This window comes from Chlamydotis macqueenii, chromosome 5, assembly GCF_036417535.1.
Source record: "Chlamydotis macqueenii isolate bChlMac1 chromosome 5, bChlMac1.mat, whole genome shotgun sequence".
Taxonomy (NCBI): Eukaryota; Metazoa; Chordata; class Aves; order Otidiformes; family Otididae; genus Chlamydotis; species Chlamydotis macqueenii.
Genome location: NC_141560.1, coordinates 14,053,780 through 14,071,239, shown reverse-complemented (window position 1 = coordinate 14,071,239; position 17,460 = coordinate 14,053,780). Strand labels below are relative to the sequence as shown.

At 49.3% G+C, this 17,460-nt stretch overlaps 1 protein-coding gene across 1 annotated transcript in view; it reads right to left on the bottom strand.

Annotated features, from left to right (window-relative positions):
• The window catches only part of CCDC85C (coiled-coil domain containing 85C), a 112,180-nt gene extending 97,434 nt beyond the window's left edge, over window positions 1-14,746 (bottom strand). The window contains exon 1 of the mRNA XM_086750062.1: window positions 13,719-14,746. Within this exon, the coding sequence (XP_086606188.1) occupies window positions 13,719-14,433 (715 nt within the window). The 5' untranslated portion in view covers window positions 14,434-14,746. The remainder of the gene's footprint in view (window positions 1-13,718) is intronic.
• Window positions 14,747-17,460: the final 2,714 nt, after the last annotated feature.

Genomic DNA, 17,460 nt, shown 5'->3' with positions numbered 1-17,460 from the left:
GCTTTTCATGCACCATTAAGGTTTACCACACAGTCTTAATCTAATCATAAGCACTTCAGAACCCAGATCTGTCATTCGAAACATACAGATCAGACTTCATCACTGAATAACCAACTGGGTCAACAATATACAGCACAGGCCACACAGGCACTTTTTTCCTCATTTATCCTACACACCTTCAACTGAACCATTGGTATTTTAAAAACTCCATCATTATTGGTTTTCCTGCCATCTTGCATTATGTCTACTCAGGATTTCAACAAGTTCAAAACTCAGACACTAGCTCGGTTTGCACATTTTTAAAAAGCTGAGACAGGAAAGAGTGCAAGGTTCAGGTCTATACCTCCTCCAGCATTTATCAAGGAAACTGGTCCCTTCAGGCAACTTTTTCTGCCCATTATTATTCTGGGATCTCCTTTGCCTGCAATTCTGAAAATGTATTCATAACTAGTGGTAGACTTTCTTTTGACTTGCTGATCAAAATACAATCTTTATAGCTCCAGGCACCATCATCAATGCTGTGCTGGAGGGAGTTCAATCCAGTTCAATCAAATCGGCTGTTAAAAATAACAGCTAGCTCCCAAACCACATCTTTGGACTCATTTACTCCATCTCCTCCCTTGGGCTGCTGCCGCACTCCTTTGCAGAGGTCTCCAACTCCATCTTGAGCTAGGCAGGCAACTCTTGCTGCCCACTCCACACTCCCTGTGAGGACATCTCCTCCCCAGCTCAGCAGAAGGGCTCAGAATCTCTCCCCACACCTCTGCCCTCTTGCTCCCTATCCCCCTGCAGCAGGTCCAGGATGTCGGCACCTTCACGGCTCCCCATGCCAGGCCATGCACTCCATGCTGCCCAGCCCTTCCCTCTGGCTCTACAGATGTTATTTTCGACGGAACAACCCCGTCCCTTTGTGTTCGATATAGCTTTGGTTTAAATCTAGATATGAAATCTCTCATTTGAAAATAAAAGGTCAAATTCAAATATTGCCATCCTTAAACATAACACAGTCAGCGATTTTTACCCTTTCGATAACATTCCTTTCACAGGGCCAGTTACAAGCCTTTCCCAATAATAATGCATTTGCTTCACTTTGAACTGCCAAATAAAAAAATTTTAAAAATTAAAAAAAAAAGGACAGCCCTCTAATTTTTATCCAAATAAGGCAGAATGAAAGGACAGGGCAGCAGATTTTCCATCGGAAACCTTCCCTGTCCAACCTGGCCAAGATGCTATAACGGGCTGAAAGGAAAAATAGAGGCCTCTCCAACAACTGCATCAGCGGCTGTTTACGTGATCCCTTCCTCATCTTGCAGGACTCCGAGCAGACTTGTCTCCACAGCTGTGGGATCAGAAAGCTCACTGGTCCTACGCTGTCACAGTCGGAGGGCATTCACAGCTCTGCAGCAACACCTTCTCAAGTACCCAGCCCCACGGCTAAGAAAATTAGTTAGTCACCTCAGATACTGCCGAGAGTGAAGTCTAAATCCTGTCCAGAATATTTAATACTCTGAAAATGCTGAGCACTTGTCCTTTGAACAGAAGATGCCCTTCAGGTATTCCAGGCGGATCCCCAAAAATGAAGATGCTCCGGATCACTTGCTGTTGTGCAAACTCTTGGCCTGCCACTGCAGAGCCAAAGCAGGGCTGTGACCCGCGTGTGCCACCTCTACTTACACATCCCCTCAGCCCTCACTTGCGTAACGCAGCAGATGCTCTTGCATTAAAAAATGCTCCCTTTACTTAAAAAAAAAGAAACGCAAAACAACAAAACACACAGAAGTGGATAAACACATGGCTTTACACCTAAGCACGGATTAAACAACATTGCTGTTTAAAGAAATGTTCTTTTAAAGAACAAATTTCCAGAGGAACTTAATTATGCTCCTGGGGTTAACAGAAGGATTTGCGTGATGCAGTTTGTCTTCCTTACTAGATGCGAGTGATGGAAGAGACTGAATACAACAATTCACTTAACCCCTCAGCATCCACACCCATCATTTTAAATAATTAAACAGCATTCATTTGGGGTGATCCTTTCTCTCCCCTTCCCTACTGCTTAGCTTTACATATAGAAAACATTTAGTGTACAAGGCAAACAACAAACAGGAATATAATTAGTCCTTTCGAATCGAGATGTTGCTTAATTTCACTAATTGAAAAGAGAGAAAGTAAAGGCTCACACTGCGCAGCTAGCGGCGAAGCCATAAGATGTCACTTTTCGGAGGTTCATACTCCAGTAATTACCTCTTATACAAAGAACAGTGACTCATAAATCTGCTTTTTCATAAAAATCCCGCACAAAAACGTCTGCAATAAAAGAGCTCCCCTCTTTTTCTTGGTCAACTTGAGACTGAAACAAGGTCTTTATGAGCTGTGGGAGTGGAAAGTCATTAGAGTTTCAATTCCAAATGAAAATTAAGGCTTTTAACTTCCCATACTACTCATACTGACAATCTTTCATACATAATTGCCTAGGAAGAGTTACCGCAGTCTTGTCACCCTCCTAATGATTTGGTGATAGGCTGACAAATAGATCCTCCCTACAAATTCCACTACGCAAATGGGAATAAAAACTGAAGGTGGTTAAGAAACATTGGGTTCACACCCAAGAGTGATTTTGATGACTTTTCAGTCAGGGCTTGTTAGGAGTTACCAAACTATCAGCGTCAGAAATAGAGCAATCAAGGGATCAGGTAAGAATTTAATTGGAAAGAGGAAAGGTGTCTTCAGCAATTATGGCAAAGACAGTGCTACTTTGCAGGGGCACAGGGAGCAACGTGACAAGGACCTGTCCACCTCACAGCTGTGATTCTTCACCTCAGCCGAAACTGCACTAGGCTGCCAGATAAACAGCATTTTAAACAGACATATATAACGCGATACTCCACTGGGCAGCGCAGACGGGATGAGCTGAAATAACAACAAACACTGTCCCCACTCTCTGAAAGACATTGGAGTAACCTGTTGCTGTGACAGCAGCAGCATCTTTCTGCACTTGTCTCTGGCTGTGGAGAGGCAAACACTGCTCTTTATCTTATTGTGCTCCCTGTCTCCTCATTTGGGAGAAGAACTATTATTTGGCAAGTTTATATTTTTGGCAGTCGGCTGGAGACTGTCCACATTTCATCATCCTGCTGTCCCAAGAAGTACACAAAATACAGAAAGAGGCACCCCAGCACGTAAAGTGCTTTTATCCCGGTAAAGTTGAAACAGTATTTGAAGCAACTCCAAAACTGGGAATCAGAAATGTCTGGAGATACTAAAAAGGCTGCTCCTTCCTTGCAAGCTCGTTATAACTCCAAACCTGTGTTGTTTGTTACCACCGGTATCATAGCAATGGATAGAGGCCCTATCTGAGGTAAGGGTCGAATTCTGTTGAGCACTGTACAAGCACGTTAAAAATGACACAAGGAACCACAAGAAACTTGGAGAAGACAAAGGAAATATATTATCCTGGTTGTATAAAAGGAGAGCCACAAATCATGTCATTTACCTAAGACTACATCAGAAAGTCACATACAGTGAGAAAGCACATCAAATCTGCATCTCAGTCCAGTGCTTTAAGTTGCAAAACCTTCTCCATCCTTCTTTTGTTAGTTTTAATCTTTGACCTAAAACAATACAGTCTTAGCTGACCTCCTAAAAAGAGGACCATATTTTTACAAGAGGCCAGGAGACAAGCATGGGAGACTTCCAAATAAATTACTCAGAATCCAGAAGGCAAACAGTTACACCAAAACCTCAAAAATAACAACTTTCAGAAAATGGTTGAATACAGTCACATGCGCGTAGCTGCATCAACACGGCCTGGAGGACCGGGAGCTGCAGGAATCATTATTTTTCCTGAGGTGGAACCTGCAGCCACTCCAGAAGAGATGATCTCCACAAACAAGGCATACATTATCACGTTTCAAGACATCAAAGAGGAATAAACAAACAGGCTTTAAAAAATTATTCCCATCTTTTAAGAGGTGTAACAAGTGGTTAAGAGGATGAAAAGGGAAAACACCACAAATGATATCAGAACTGGAAGACAGAAAGCCTGCTGCACTGGCTGAAATACTCAACTGGTTTGTGGCCCCAAAAATAAACATCAGAAAGAAATGAATGAATAATTGAAATAAAGCAAGCAAGTACATAGGTGTAGGGAACAGTAGCAGACAGGTGTATCAGCGGTCTACGCAGGAGCAAACCATTGACTTACTCCCATGCTGGGTTTGAGTTGCAAGCAGGAAAACGAACAAGGGGACATTTTATCAGAGTTTTTCACAATATGCCATCTTTGTGTGGTGCATGAGCCGCTGGTGAAGATCATATAACCTATAACTACGTATCACATTCAACAGCAAACAAGCTTTTAGCTCAGTGGAAAGGTATTAAAAGCTCCACAGATCCAAAGCATAGATCAAAGTTATATTCAGCTGCTGGGAAATATATAAACATGAGACTACAAACCCCAGTAAGGGAGATAAGAAAAGGAAACCAGGAAGACAAAAGAATAATGTGCATCACAAAAGTCCTCTAAGATTGTACATAAAAAATAAGATTTTCTTAACACTTTTGTTAGGAGCGGAAAAATATTCAACATCAACCAAAATGAGTTATTTTTTTATTACTGTTACTCTGCTAGCATCTGATGATGCTACTCCAGCACAGAACAGTGGACTTTTATCTAGGCTGCCCTGGAGCCGTGTCTAGTAAATCCTACTAAAAACAAAAATGGGGGGAAACCGGTGAAAACATCAAGATGACAGTGGTAAATAGCTGCATGTATATAACCAGGGGTAGTCCTCTGGCTACACAAAAATCAAGCAGACTACTACCTAAATAGGCAAGATTATGTCCTTTTGCAGAGATTAAAGACATTATGAATCTCCTTTGCATAAATAACCAAAATGAGTGTAAAGAGTCCAAGTCTTAACTCCATTCAAGTCAAACAGTGTCCCCACTCTGAGACGTACCACACTGAGACGTACCAACTACTGATCATTCCATGGCCTGATAAAAAGTCACAGCCATCGTTCGAGGAGCAGTGTCACAGGAGTGGCATTTATAGGTCAAGACATTATCAATAACTGTCATAGAATGAATGACGTGTACCTTAGCAAGTAAAAAACTGCAGATGAAAGATGGATGCCAGCCCTCCAGAGACTGCTTAGCACTTACTGGAGAGTCAGAAACCAGGAACGCAGGTTTTAACCTTGCATTTGTGATACGCAGCAACCTGTCTCCAGATGACCCAGGACGGAAGATGTGGGGAAGGCCAAACATTTTTTAAATCTAGTCAACCCCACTAGATCAGAGACTGACAGCAAACCTCCTGCTGCATTGGTTTCCATAGAAATATTAAGTAAGCTTTGGGGACTGGAAATGCTATAAGGCTTACTTTTTCTTATTTTCTGAAATAATGGTTTGGTTTTACTGCTCTACTTTGAGTGGTCCTTTTGCCGGTTCCTTTTCTCTCCACAGGTCTTCTGCAGCGAGAGGACAGAGCAGTGCCCGCTCCGCAGCTCTCCTCGCCGCACTGAAGCATGGCTCTCAGCACCACATGGCATCAATTCGTTGTCCCAGGAAGGCAGGGGCAGGTCAGACACCCTGCCAAACCCCCAGGAGCATCCTACTGCTCTGGAAACTGCAAAGTGTCTCCTCTTGTGTCCCAGCCTGAGCCCTGCCTCCATCCATTTGCTCCATACACTACTTCCCCCACCTCTCACAAACATTCAAATCCCACTGACCCTCCCGCAGGCAAATGAAACCCCAGCAGCAGAGGAATTTGAGGATGAAACAGAGGGGGAAGGCAGCAGCATGCAGTCTTGAGCATCACTGCATGGGGCTGGGGGATGGAGTAAGGTCTGAAGGGCTTTTCAGACCGTTCCAGCTTTGATTGAACTAATTCTGCCAGCAAGTCAAGGTTGACACAACCGCACAAGACAGCTAGCGTGTCACCCCTGCGACTGCAGTTTACAGCTGGCCAAAGCCCTAATGCCATAAGTCCAGCACTCACCGCCAGTGGTCCCTCTGCTACAGACAGCACAGCCCTCTCCCACCACAGCCACCCCAGGCAAACAGGAGACATCCCATCCTACAAACCAGTAGGAGAAACCCACACAGACAATGAGCTAATTCACATCAGATTTCGGATGGCTTCAATCTCATTGTAAGATCCCTGGAAGTGGAGGGTCTGTGGCCACTTGCTAAGCCAGGCGACACAGCTGCAATATTGACAGCACTTAATACAGTGCTTTAGAGGGCCCCAGTCTCAAATCTAACCGATAAATAACCTGTAATCTATTTCACAAGGACAATCTTTCACAAAGACCCTTTGCTGGAGAGTCCCTGAGCAAGGTGAACATTTGGCACCGCCATTGCTCGGAGACGTAAGAAGTCAGTACAAGTAATGAGTTCCCTGAGAGGGGCAAACAGCAAGGCAAAAAGCAATTTAAGGGAGGGAAGAGTATGTACGTACCTGTATGCACGGGGACCAAAGTAATCTGGCATAAGCGGCCTCGGCCCAGACATGAGTCACTAGAAAAGCGTTCATAATAACCTGTACGGCAGCCTTCAATTGCCATGGTGACAAATGTTTCCTAATGCCTAAGAGCAGCTGAGTCCTGAACTCTACACACCTCATTCACTAACAAAAGCGCTCATTATATTAAAAAAAAAAAAAAAAATCACAAATGAGTTGTGGCCATTTTAAGCCCTCCTCAGATCAAGGGCTGATTTACACTCTCGTTTCAATGGGAAGTACTGTGCTCACCCCACTGTTAATTCAGAAGATGGAGCTCACTTGCTTTTTGCTTCACAATTCAGTAGGCAAGGGAAAGACAGATTCTCTGAGACAGTGTTACTTTTTCTGCCAGGAGTTATCTATTTGCAGAAGTGGGTCAACTTTCTCTTGGTGGACATGTTAGTGTGCGAGTGCCTTGCAGCACTGCCCGCGAATTTCTGCCCGCTCCGTCTGCGGAGGAACCTCTGCACATAACTATTTATGGCAGCCAAGTGTTTCATGAATTGCAGCAACTTAACCACAAGGGGATGATGATATTTGGCGACAGGGCAGGATGAATTCTGGCTGGCAGACAAAAAGTCACGTTAAAAACACAGAATGCAGAAGCAAACCCAGTCAGTCGCTGATAATTCACAGGAAAACTGGAAGTGCAGCCCCTAAATCTTCCCTGTTCCAGGCGAGCAACGTTGTGTGTTTTGCAGTGGGATGCATTAAGGCCTGAGTGTAAGCATGGAAAGAACTTCAGCCTTCCTGGGCTCAAGTGTGTTAAAGTGTATTTTAAATGGGCTTATAAATCTTTTCATTTGCCTCACTCCACACCTTCTGACATATACCAGATATTTTTGCCAGTATAAGCACCTCACCTCCATCTCACCTACCAGTGAGATCAGCCACTGTCCATCCTTCCGCTCCCAGAGCATCTCCAAGGGGCAGCCCCACTACAGAAGGATGCTGCAGGGGCAACATGAGCAGACTCTGCCATGAATGCGTGCACACAAGATGCAAACAAAGCCACAGCCATGGAGAAGCAGATAAAAAGCCCACTGCCTCCCAGGGTGGGCCTCCAGTATCACCCAGGTTGCATGGATGTGGTCAACCTTATCCCCAAAAAAGCATTAACCCTTGAGCATCCAGAGGCAATACTTCCACTAGTGTTCATGCCCCTCATTTCCGCAACACGTTGAGAGTAACACCTGCTAAAGCTGCATTTTGGGTTCCCATGCCTGCCACTTAATTAGATCACCATTTAATTCGATCCTCAGCTTTATTTGACAAAATGTCTCCAGAGGACCAAACCATTTACATGTAACCAACACAGTTTATTCCCCTTATTTTGATTGCTGTTGACAAGTGTAAGTGGATAATTCCATCAAAGGTCCATAGAAAATTGCCTTTTAATCAATACAAGTCTTTTCCTTCAACAGGACTGCTGAGAATAAGGTACCTCTATAGAAAATTGAAAGACAAAAACAAAATCAGAACACACTACTATGGAGAATATATTTCCAGATATGGCCCAATTTTAGTACCCAGTTTAAGCATCCTGAGCCTTGTTTTCAGAGACATCAGTTATCCTGAAGCTTGGGAGTCGAGCAGGCCCCAGCAAGAAGGCAGGAGCAGGCAACGACAAAGATGCCCCAAGTGCCCCTCCACTGAACCCCCTTGAACAACCGGCCAGTGACTACTGGTTACAAGAAGCTCAAGCTGTACCCTTAGTGTCTGAGACCTCAGCATCGATAAGCCTATTAGCAGGACTCACTGCCCTTGCAGCAGAGATGGAAAGAGCTGTTGCTACAGAGGTCTTACATCTAGTGTACCAGCCCAGGGCAGGTTTCCTGGCTTAATCACAAGGAACCTGCACCTAGCAGCCTACGACTCCAAAAATACCAACAGGTTAAATAGGACAACATCGAAAAACAAAAGTTAAAGAAATGTTCAGAGGATGAAAAGTGCTCTTGATATAAGAAAGATATTAATTGGTCAAGTAGCCAAACCTCTTCTTAAGCATGACAGGGCAACTGAGCTCTGAGAGGTCTCCACTGCAGACAAGAGGGCTTTCTCTGAGCCGGGCTGCTATGCCCAGGCGGAGTGGGGACTGCAACAGCATCAAATCGCATCTGAGTGCTACTGAGAAAGGCACTTTCCTCTCCATCACCAGGGCTTGCACAGCTGCCGCAGAAGAGCAGACAGTAGTCACCACAACACCTCAAACAGGATCTCACCTCACTTTAGATGGTTGCAGACGAACCAGCCGTCCAGGCTGCCTTCCCATCAGCAGAGAGAAAGAGCACAACTAGCGTACAACTCTTCTCCCTCTACAGCAGACATAGCTGACATAAATCATGACACCAAAGTGCCTTTCTCCATACAACCGAGAAAGGAAGCCCGAGGGGGCGTAGATGGTAGTCTGTATTGGAGATATCTCAAATTAAATGAGATGAACCTCACCCTTGGCTTCTGCCCCTGCATCTTCTCATCTCAAAGGCCTCATTAATACATCATAGTAAATAATATGTATATTGATTATAAATACGCTAATAAAAAAAAAGGACTTTGGCCTAAAGGCTGTGTGAAGAAGAGGAGCAATACATACAGGGTAGCTGCACGTCCGATCAATACCAACCCACAGGGAACAGCCATTTCTCTTTGCCACCATTTTAACTGTAATATATCATATCCTCTAGGCAAATACGTGGACATGTACAAGTGGGAATCAACAGAACTGAGATCTTCCCACCCCCTCATCCGGAGAGACCATTCTTCTCCTGTTGGAGCAGAGAGCAGAAAAAGGCCATAGATTAATGTCTCTGCTGCTGTAGGCTACCTGCCGTACCCATGGCTTTCTTCTGGGCCTCTCTGACCACTTTTTAAGCATTGATGTTTTTAATAATTTAAAAAAAAAAAAAAGTGTTCACACTGATAAAGAAAAGCATTATCATTTTACCCAACTAGAATAAAGTCAATGAGACACAGGAAACCACCTGGCCCATTTTGGGGATACAGAGCAAACAGCTTCAAAAAAGGTGAAGAAGTTCTAACGACAACATTCAGTGGATGGAGGAAAAAAAATATTAAAACTTGAAAGCTTTGCCTGCACACACAGGATTTTGTCGCAGGCACATCACCAGCTAGCTAGGAGTCTGTACCCCTCCAGGCTTGCAGATGGATAATCAGTTGTCCCAGTCAGATCTAGATAAGGCTAAAACAAGTGGAAGCCAAGCGTTGCCCTGGCCTTAGGGAGCTTTGAGTCACTCCTCCCAACGTTCTCACATACCTCACAGTCCAGGGACATATCCTATGGTACCTGAAGGATTTTTTCTTCCCCCAGGTCATGTTAATATCACCCAATGTGGCTGTCTTTTTTTTTTTTTTTTTTAAATTATTCAGGGGTTTTTTTAAACTTTATTCTGACAGGAACCAGGCAGTCACAATGGCCATCGCTCCAACAGGGCTGCCCAAAGCTGGACGTGCAGAAACACCATGTATGCACACAGAGACTCTTGCCATGCATACAAAGGAAAGCCAAAGCACTCACAAGCACAACACAGTGACTGTGCCTCAATTTCTGTCCTGGATTTGTGGGTAGATTTACGGGAACCCCAGCCTATCACTCAACACAGATGCAACTGGCCAGTACCCTTCATGTAGCTTGGAGATGCCCCTGTCCTGCAGCCCAGGTCCCACCTCACACTTGGGAGAATGGAAGCACCATTTATGTTCAGACTGAGCAGGCTTCCTCTTGGCTCTCAGCAGAATATCCAGAGCGATGTAAGATTACATGTGTGATCTAATATTAGCTGTTTTCACACTATCAGTTGTACTTACTACCTTATCTTCCACGAGCAGATAATTAATCATCAGGTTCCAGGTATCAGTTTCCAAAACGCCAGTTTACAAAAGCAAACAGCCTTCAGAAAAGTGAAGGGAAGGTGGATCACAGGTTGGTTTGGTTTTTTATTTTTTAAACTCATACCATTTATACTGAATTCATGCTATACAACTAGACTTCATCACCTCACACTGGGGTGGGTCACTGTGGCCAATAAATCAAGCCCTGGTTTACCAACTCACTTCCAAAGGATTGCTGAAGAGAAATTGAGAAATATTTAATCCACCTTTGCTTGCTAAGATTTCATTAAACAGAATAGAAGCATTTAATAGCTGCCAGACTCCTGACTCCCTTAGAAAAGCACTAAACAAGTGAAGCAGTCCTGCTCCGTACCTAGAAAAGCAGAGCACCATACAAAGCCCAGTGGATTCCACTAGCAGGGGCAGCATATTTCAGGACTTTCCAGCTTCCAGTTTCAGGACTTTCCAGCTTTTCCATATGCAAAGATGCTCTAGCAAAGCATGCCTTGCCTCCACATGTTGCGCAAGGCTTCTGCTGTGTCCTTATTACGGATGCTAAATTCTGCCCTGCATCCCTCTCAGATCTACCTCCACGCTCCGTAAGAAAGTGTACAAGGGCTGTCTGTTGCGCTATTAGCTGAGCCGGCTGGGCAGTCTCTGCTTTATCCACCGGTCAGTTATTCAGTGCTTTAAAAATGTGAGACAACAGTAAACCAGACTGAAGTTTGCAACCTAAAAACGAAACGCCACACTTTGTCCTCTTCCTCCCTTCCGTTTTATCCCTGGGGGAAAAAAACAGTCGTCAGGAAAAGAGCATAAAAGGGCTGGGATCTAGACTGTATGGACAGAAGGCAGAGGTGGCATCCGGAGAGACGGGAGGATGCTCGCCGGGCTCCCCGCCTAACCGGGGCCGTTCCTCACGCCCACCCGCCCCGCTCCTCCGCGTCGTCAGGGGCTTTAGGGAACGGCCGCTCGCTCCCCAGGCAAGCCCCCCTCCCGGGATTCGTGCTGTCAGTCAAAAAAGAGGCCTGATAAGCTGTGTATTTGCATATGTATTGAGAGGCATTTCCAAAGGCACAGTCAGGGAAATGGCCTTGCTGAATACCGATGCTATCTGAGAATGACAACTATTCAAGTAATTTTACAGCTTCACTACCTAAGTGGAGAGATCAGGGTTGTTTGCATCTTTACAAGGATTATTAGCTTGAAAAGTGTTGATCGTATCTGTCCTGTCCTCAGAAATGAAGTTAGGCAGGTTCACAGCAAAGGGTGAGCTCCAGTGCTTCCCACATAGACCATCTTCCACAGGCACCCCAAAACCACAAGCCACTAAAAGCTAAGGTCACATCTGAAACGCTCTGAGCCCACACTCCTGCTTTCTATAGGGGAGCATGAGAAAGGGTGCAGGGGCAGGCATGGGACCATATACACGCGCAGATGCTCTACCAGCCTCCCTCCACTTGCCCTGCATGGGGCAGGAGATGAGACTCAGCTCTCAGTCCCCTCCAAATGATGTTGCTAGGCACCGTCCCGCACACAGCGTTGGAGGAGGGCAGTGAGGACCGAGCTCTGCAAGCAGAGGTATACCTCTTCTTGACTTGAATCCCACGCGAAGCATCCCACGGCGCCTCACACCAGGTTTAAGGGACAGCTCTGAGGCCATGGTGGTGCCCCATACGCACAAGAGCCCTGGGTTAACAGGAATGAACTCAACTGGCTTTGTCCTAGTCAGTTGTCCATGCCTAAAAGGGATGTGGTCTAAGGTTCACAAACCAGAACTGCAAAGCCCTTCTGTCCCAAAACAGTAACGCCACATTCAGTATCTGCCAAGCACTCTATGGGCCTCCCTGGGGAGCAATCAACACTTTATGAAAATAAAGTCAAGTCGCATCAGGAGCAGAAGCTCTCTGCAGATTTACAAACCAGATACTTCTGACTTACACTGCACTAGAAAAGAGAGAAAAAACAACAAACACTTAAAGATGCTTGCCGTACCCTGCAACATCTGGTGACTGGATCACCCTTGAAACCAGCAGTCCCTGTCTACTGGGCGAAGAGGTCGAAACATCTCCAGCTGGGAGGGGAGACACACAGCTGCAACAACAGGAGCACGCAAGGCAAATTCATGGAAGAACACAGTGCTGCAGAACGGGGATGATCGCTGCTGTGTGCCCTCAGATGTTCTGGGGCATAAGGACTTGCCATAAATCACTGAAAAAAGGACCAGCACTCCCTGGTCCCACCAGGACCACCAAAAGCTCTGGGAGCTGAAGTGGATCTGGTAAATACATCCACTGCTGACACCAGTGGGAGCCAACCTCTGGGGCTCCAGCCACATGCTCTGTGCTTGGAGGAGGGGAAAGGGTACCCCAACCAGAAAATAGTCCTCTCTGGTTGGAAAAGAGGATTAAGAATATTAAAAGGAGCCTTATGCACAACAATTAATAGATTGGTACCTGGTTTGATTCCTGTTGAACCCTCTTGGCCAAATTACTCCTCCTAGAAGTCAAGTATTTGGTCTTGTTCGTTTCAAAAGAGAAAAAAAAAAATCTCCATTTTTAAAGACACGCCAATATTATTATTTGAATGCCTGATCACTATTAGACAACAGGAAAAACTTTGCTTGAATACAAACTGTCAGAGGAGGCTTGGCACAATTTCAGAGCGGCACTTGTTTCTAACTTTAATGACTAGGCTCAACAAAACTGTGAGTAGAGCGTCCCTTCGAGAGCAATCTCTTCTCCACAAACCAACCTCCTATTTCTGAAGTGGAGCGGGGGAACCAGGAGGGAGGAAGCCGAGTCACATCCCTCCAAAACTGCTGAGCAGGCCAGAGCCAGCCGGCCCCAGAGCCCAGCAAGCAAACAGGTGATGCTCTATGGGGCAGACCTGCACTTCATCAGATGCTTTCAAAAGCTCATCCAGGCTCTTTATCAGTCTTATACTAGCAAACAAACCAGCCAAATGCAAACCAAAATATTTGGGGGGGAAGGGGGGGAGGAGGAAGAGATGGAAAAATCAGTGTTTATTTAACCCTGAAAACTCAGGCTGTTTTTTGCCAGAAAAAAAAAAAAAACCAAAATAAACAAACAAAACATCAACCCTCCAGATAGTAAAGGCTCCAGACCTCAGCCCCAGACATCGATAAGGCAGGCAAGGCGCGTCACCCCCCATCCCTGCACTGCACAGGGGTGCCCCTGCTCAGCCCCCGGGGAGGTCACCACGGACGGGCAGGGGTGGGGGCGGCCACGACACCCCGCACCTCATGGCCGAGGAGACAGGACCTGCCCGGAGACGGCGGTGCGGGGCAAGGCCGGCGGGGCTGGTTTTAGGGAAGGACAAGGGGGAAGGTGCTCACCGTTGAGGCCGTTGGGGATGCTCCGGTGGTGGAGGGGGGCGGACAGGTCATCCATGGACCTCCGCATGGCCCCGGCCTTGCTGTCGCCGGCCTTGTGGTGGTGGAGGTGGTGGTGGTGGTGGTGGTCGGGGCTGCCGGCGCTGCCCGCGCTGGAGGTGCTGCTCCCGTCTCCCACGTCCCGGGTGCCCGAGCCGCCGTTGAGGTTGGTCAGGCTGGCCTGGCTGTCGATGGAGCTCCGTGAGCCGGCCCCGCTCCGCTCCTCGTCCAGCATCAGCACCATCTCCTTCAGCTCCACGTTCTCCCGCAGCAGGGTCTCCTGCCTGGCCTCCAGGTCCTTCAGCTTCTGCTGGTACATGCCCACCTCCTTCCACATCACGCTGGCCGTGTGCCTCCCGAAGCGCTGCCATTCCCTCGATAGCTTCTTGCCCTTCTGCCGGTCGTCGTCCAGGAAGCAGCAGAGCTCCCTCAGCTCCTGGTTGTCGTCCTGCAACTTCTGGTTCACCTCCTTCAGCCCGCGGATCTCGTGCAGGTGGAGCTGCAGCCGCCGGTTCACGTCCTTCATTAAGTTGCCGTGTTCCACCATTAAGTTCATCTTCTCATTCTCCACTTTCCTCAGTCTTTTCACCAGCTCCTCCTTGCTCCACCTCAGCATCTCCTCTTCCGAAATTTTGCTCAGGTCTTCTTTAGACCCTTCCAGGGAATTTTTTGCCATCATCCCTGCCTCGGCAGCGTTTGCTCTCACGCGGTAAGAAACGGTTGGGGTTATTCGTATTCGCCTGATTTCCCGCGACTAAAATTTACTGCAGCATCTCGGGGAAGAAATATTATGGTTCTCCGCAGAACGTTGGACAAGGAAGAAGAGCAACGCCGGACTGGAAGCTCTGTTCCCTAACAGACCCCATAATGAAAAAAAAAAAAAAAGGGGGGGGGAGGCGCCCGCCCCCAAGGGGGCTGGGGGCGGCGGGGAGCCGGGACCCGAGCGCTGCCCCCTCCGAGCGAAGCCTCGCCGGGGGATCGGCCAACTTACCCCGGGCAAAGCAACTACGAGGCGACCAGCACCCCCCCCCGGCCCGTTCCCGGGCGCTCCGTCCACTTGTCCTCCCGCCCCCCCCCCCACGCCCGCCGCTTCCCGCCGCTCCTCGCCGCGGGAGACCAGGCACCCCGCACCCGCCGCTGCCGCCGCTGCCCCGCTCCGCCTCAGCTCTCCCCGCAGCCCCGCGGCGACGTGGGGCCGAGCCCGGCGCGGCGGCGGCCGATACCGGTGAGGCGCTGCCGACGGAGCGGTGGGGGAGCCGGCGCCTTCCCGGAATGGCTCAGCCCTCGGGAGGGAGAGAGGGGAATGAAGGGAGGGAGGGAGGGAGGAGGCGGGCGAGAGCGGCGGGGCTGGGCCCACCTCCTGCCGGGCAGGGAGGCGCGGCCCTGCCCCAGCCCAGCCCAGCCCAGCCGAGCGGCGGAGAAGGCGAGCGGGCGGCGGGGCCGGGCCGAGCCGAGCCGGGCCGAGCCGAGCGCCGCCCTCCCCCGCCTCTCTCCCCCCCTCGGCTGCCGGGCTGGGCGCTGGCCGGGCCCCGGTGCGCCGCGCCCAGCCACCGGCTCGGGTTACCGGAGCCGCGGCCGCCGCAGCCAATGCGGGGCCGCCTGGCGCCTTCAAACGGCAGGTACAAAGGGACGGGGCCGCGCCCGCCGCCCGCCCGCCCCGCCGTGCCCTGCCCACCGAGGCGGTGGCTGGCTCACCGCTGCCCCCCCCCGGGCCTTCCACCCCCCTTTTTGCCTTTTTTTTTTGTTGTTTGGGTTTTTTACCTTTTTATTTTTTTTTTTAAAGATAAACTCCGTGGGGGAGCAGCAGCGCGGGGAAGGGTGGGGTTGGACCGGCAGGAAAACGCGCCCGCCGGGAGCCCCGGGGAAGCGACGCCGGAGCGGCCCCGGCTCCGCTCTCAGCCGGTGCGGGGAGGGACCCGGGGCCGCGGGCGGGCGGCTCGGGCCGGGAGCCGAGCGGGGTTTCCCAGGGCATCGCCGCCGCCGCCGCCCCCCCACCTCCATCCACGGGCTTTGTCACAGGGGCCCGGCCCCGCTCCGCTCTGCCCGGCCCCGGGGCGGCCCAGAGCCTTTGTCCCCCGCACCCGCCCGCCTCGGCCGGAGCCTGCGGGCTGAAGGAGCCGGGTCCAGCATCCCCGCCGTCCCGCTGCTCCCGGGGCCGCCCTGTCCTTCAGACCTCGGCCCTGCGCTCTGGTGCAGGAGGAAACTGCCCTGGAGAGGCAGATACCGGTTGTCCGTCGGTAAAATCTGCCCAGATCCTGGTGGTCCTCGCCGTCAGGAGCAGGCATCTCACCATCGCTTCTGTGCACGTGAGACAGAACCCAGTAAAGGATACGGAAAGTTCATAAAGTGGATTTCCTAGGCAACATGTCGGCAGATTTCCCATATCCTTGCATCATATCCCCTGACTTTTGGTCTAATGCACTTTTCCTTGGGCTACGCCATCTCTCTGTAGCCTGTTCTTGGCCAGTATTGCATTGTAAAAATGAAAGATGCACCCAGGACAGAGCAGCGCTGCCAGCTATTCCGTGCTTGAATATCCTTAAAAAGCCCCAGGGAATCACCAGCTTTGTATTCAAAGGAACTTTGGTAAATGATTTGACTCCAGGGTTAACCCCGTGCAACCTGAGGTTTCTGACCACCCTGGAAAGCTGGTCAAGACACACGCGAGCTATAAAGAAACATTGAATCCAATGCCAGAGCGTGGGATGCTGAGCAGATGGCCTGTGCATAGAGGGAACATCAGAAGGGAGAGGGATGGAGGATTGCAACTTCTGCCTTTTGGTGTTATCTTCCTAAGTCTCAGTGAAGCTGCAGTTTCTTGGATGTTTTTCTGCGCGAGTCTGTGCTCCTTGGTTTCTGAGCCCAGACATACCCTTGGCAAACCAAGACAACTGCCTGTTCCCTGCTGAAGCAGAACAGCAGGGCTTCCCCACTCCTGCTGGAGTTCATCCCCTCCAAGAGCGCTGCTGGCCCTTCTCCAAAAGTAGCTTTTATCCCTTATTACCAGAAAAGCAAGAGGAGTTTAGGACAGAGCACCGACAGCTGGTCTCTGACCTGGGTGCCCACCGTGGTGGCAGCTCCCCAGAACGTGCAATCCTGGCAGTGGCCAGTCAGCCCTTAGGATGTTAAATTAGCAGGTGTTTGTGCTAAAAGGTCACTGCTTCAGGGGTCTGGGACCCCTCTGAGGAGTCCCAGACAGGCCACGGCCAGCGCAGTGTGCCATCAGGCTGTGCCCCACCTCCTGCTTCTCACCACCCTGAGCCAGGCCACCAGAAGGTAGCACCCTCTGTAATGGGGCACGCTGCCACTGCTTGTGGCTGCGTTGTGTCTTGAAGGCACCCAGGCGTTTTCCAAGCCAAGTTTTTTATTTACAAGGCTTTAATCACATCCTTCCCCGCAGGAAGCGGAAAGTGCTTCTCCCGGACCCTCCCAAGCAGTGATCTGAGTAGCAGATCGGCGGGGGGCTGGGGAAGGAGAAGCAGAGCAGGGGGACCCAGCAGAGCAACTGTTACTCAGTGGCCAAAGTCAACAGGGGAGGAGAAGCCTCCGGCGGCTGCACCACAGACACAGGTGCAGCTACACTGTGGTGGTGTCCTGCCCGGGCAGTGTATTACTGGGCCTTGCTGATGTTTGCTCCATCTTTTTTCCAAGAAAGGTCATTTTTTTCTAGGTGAAACCTTGTGAAGTTTGAGCTGTATTGATGCCT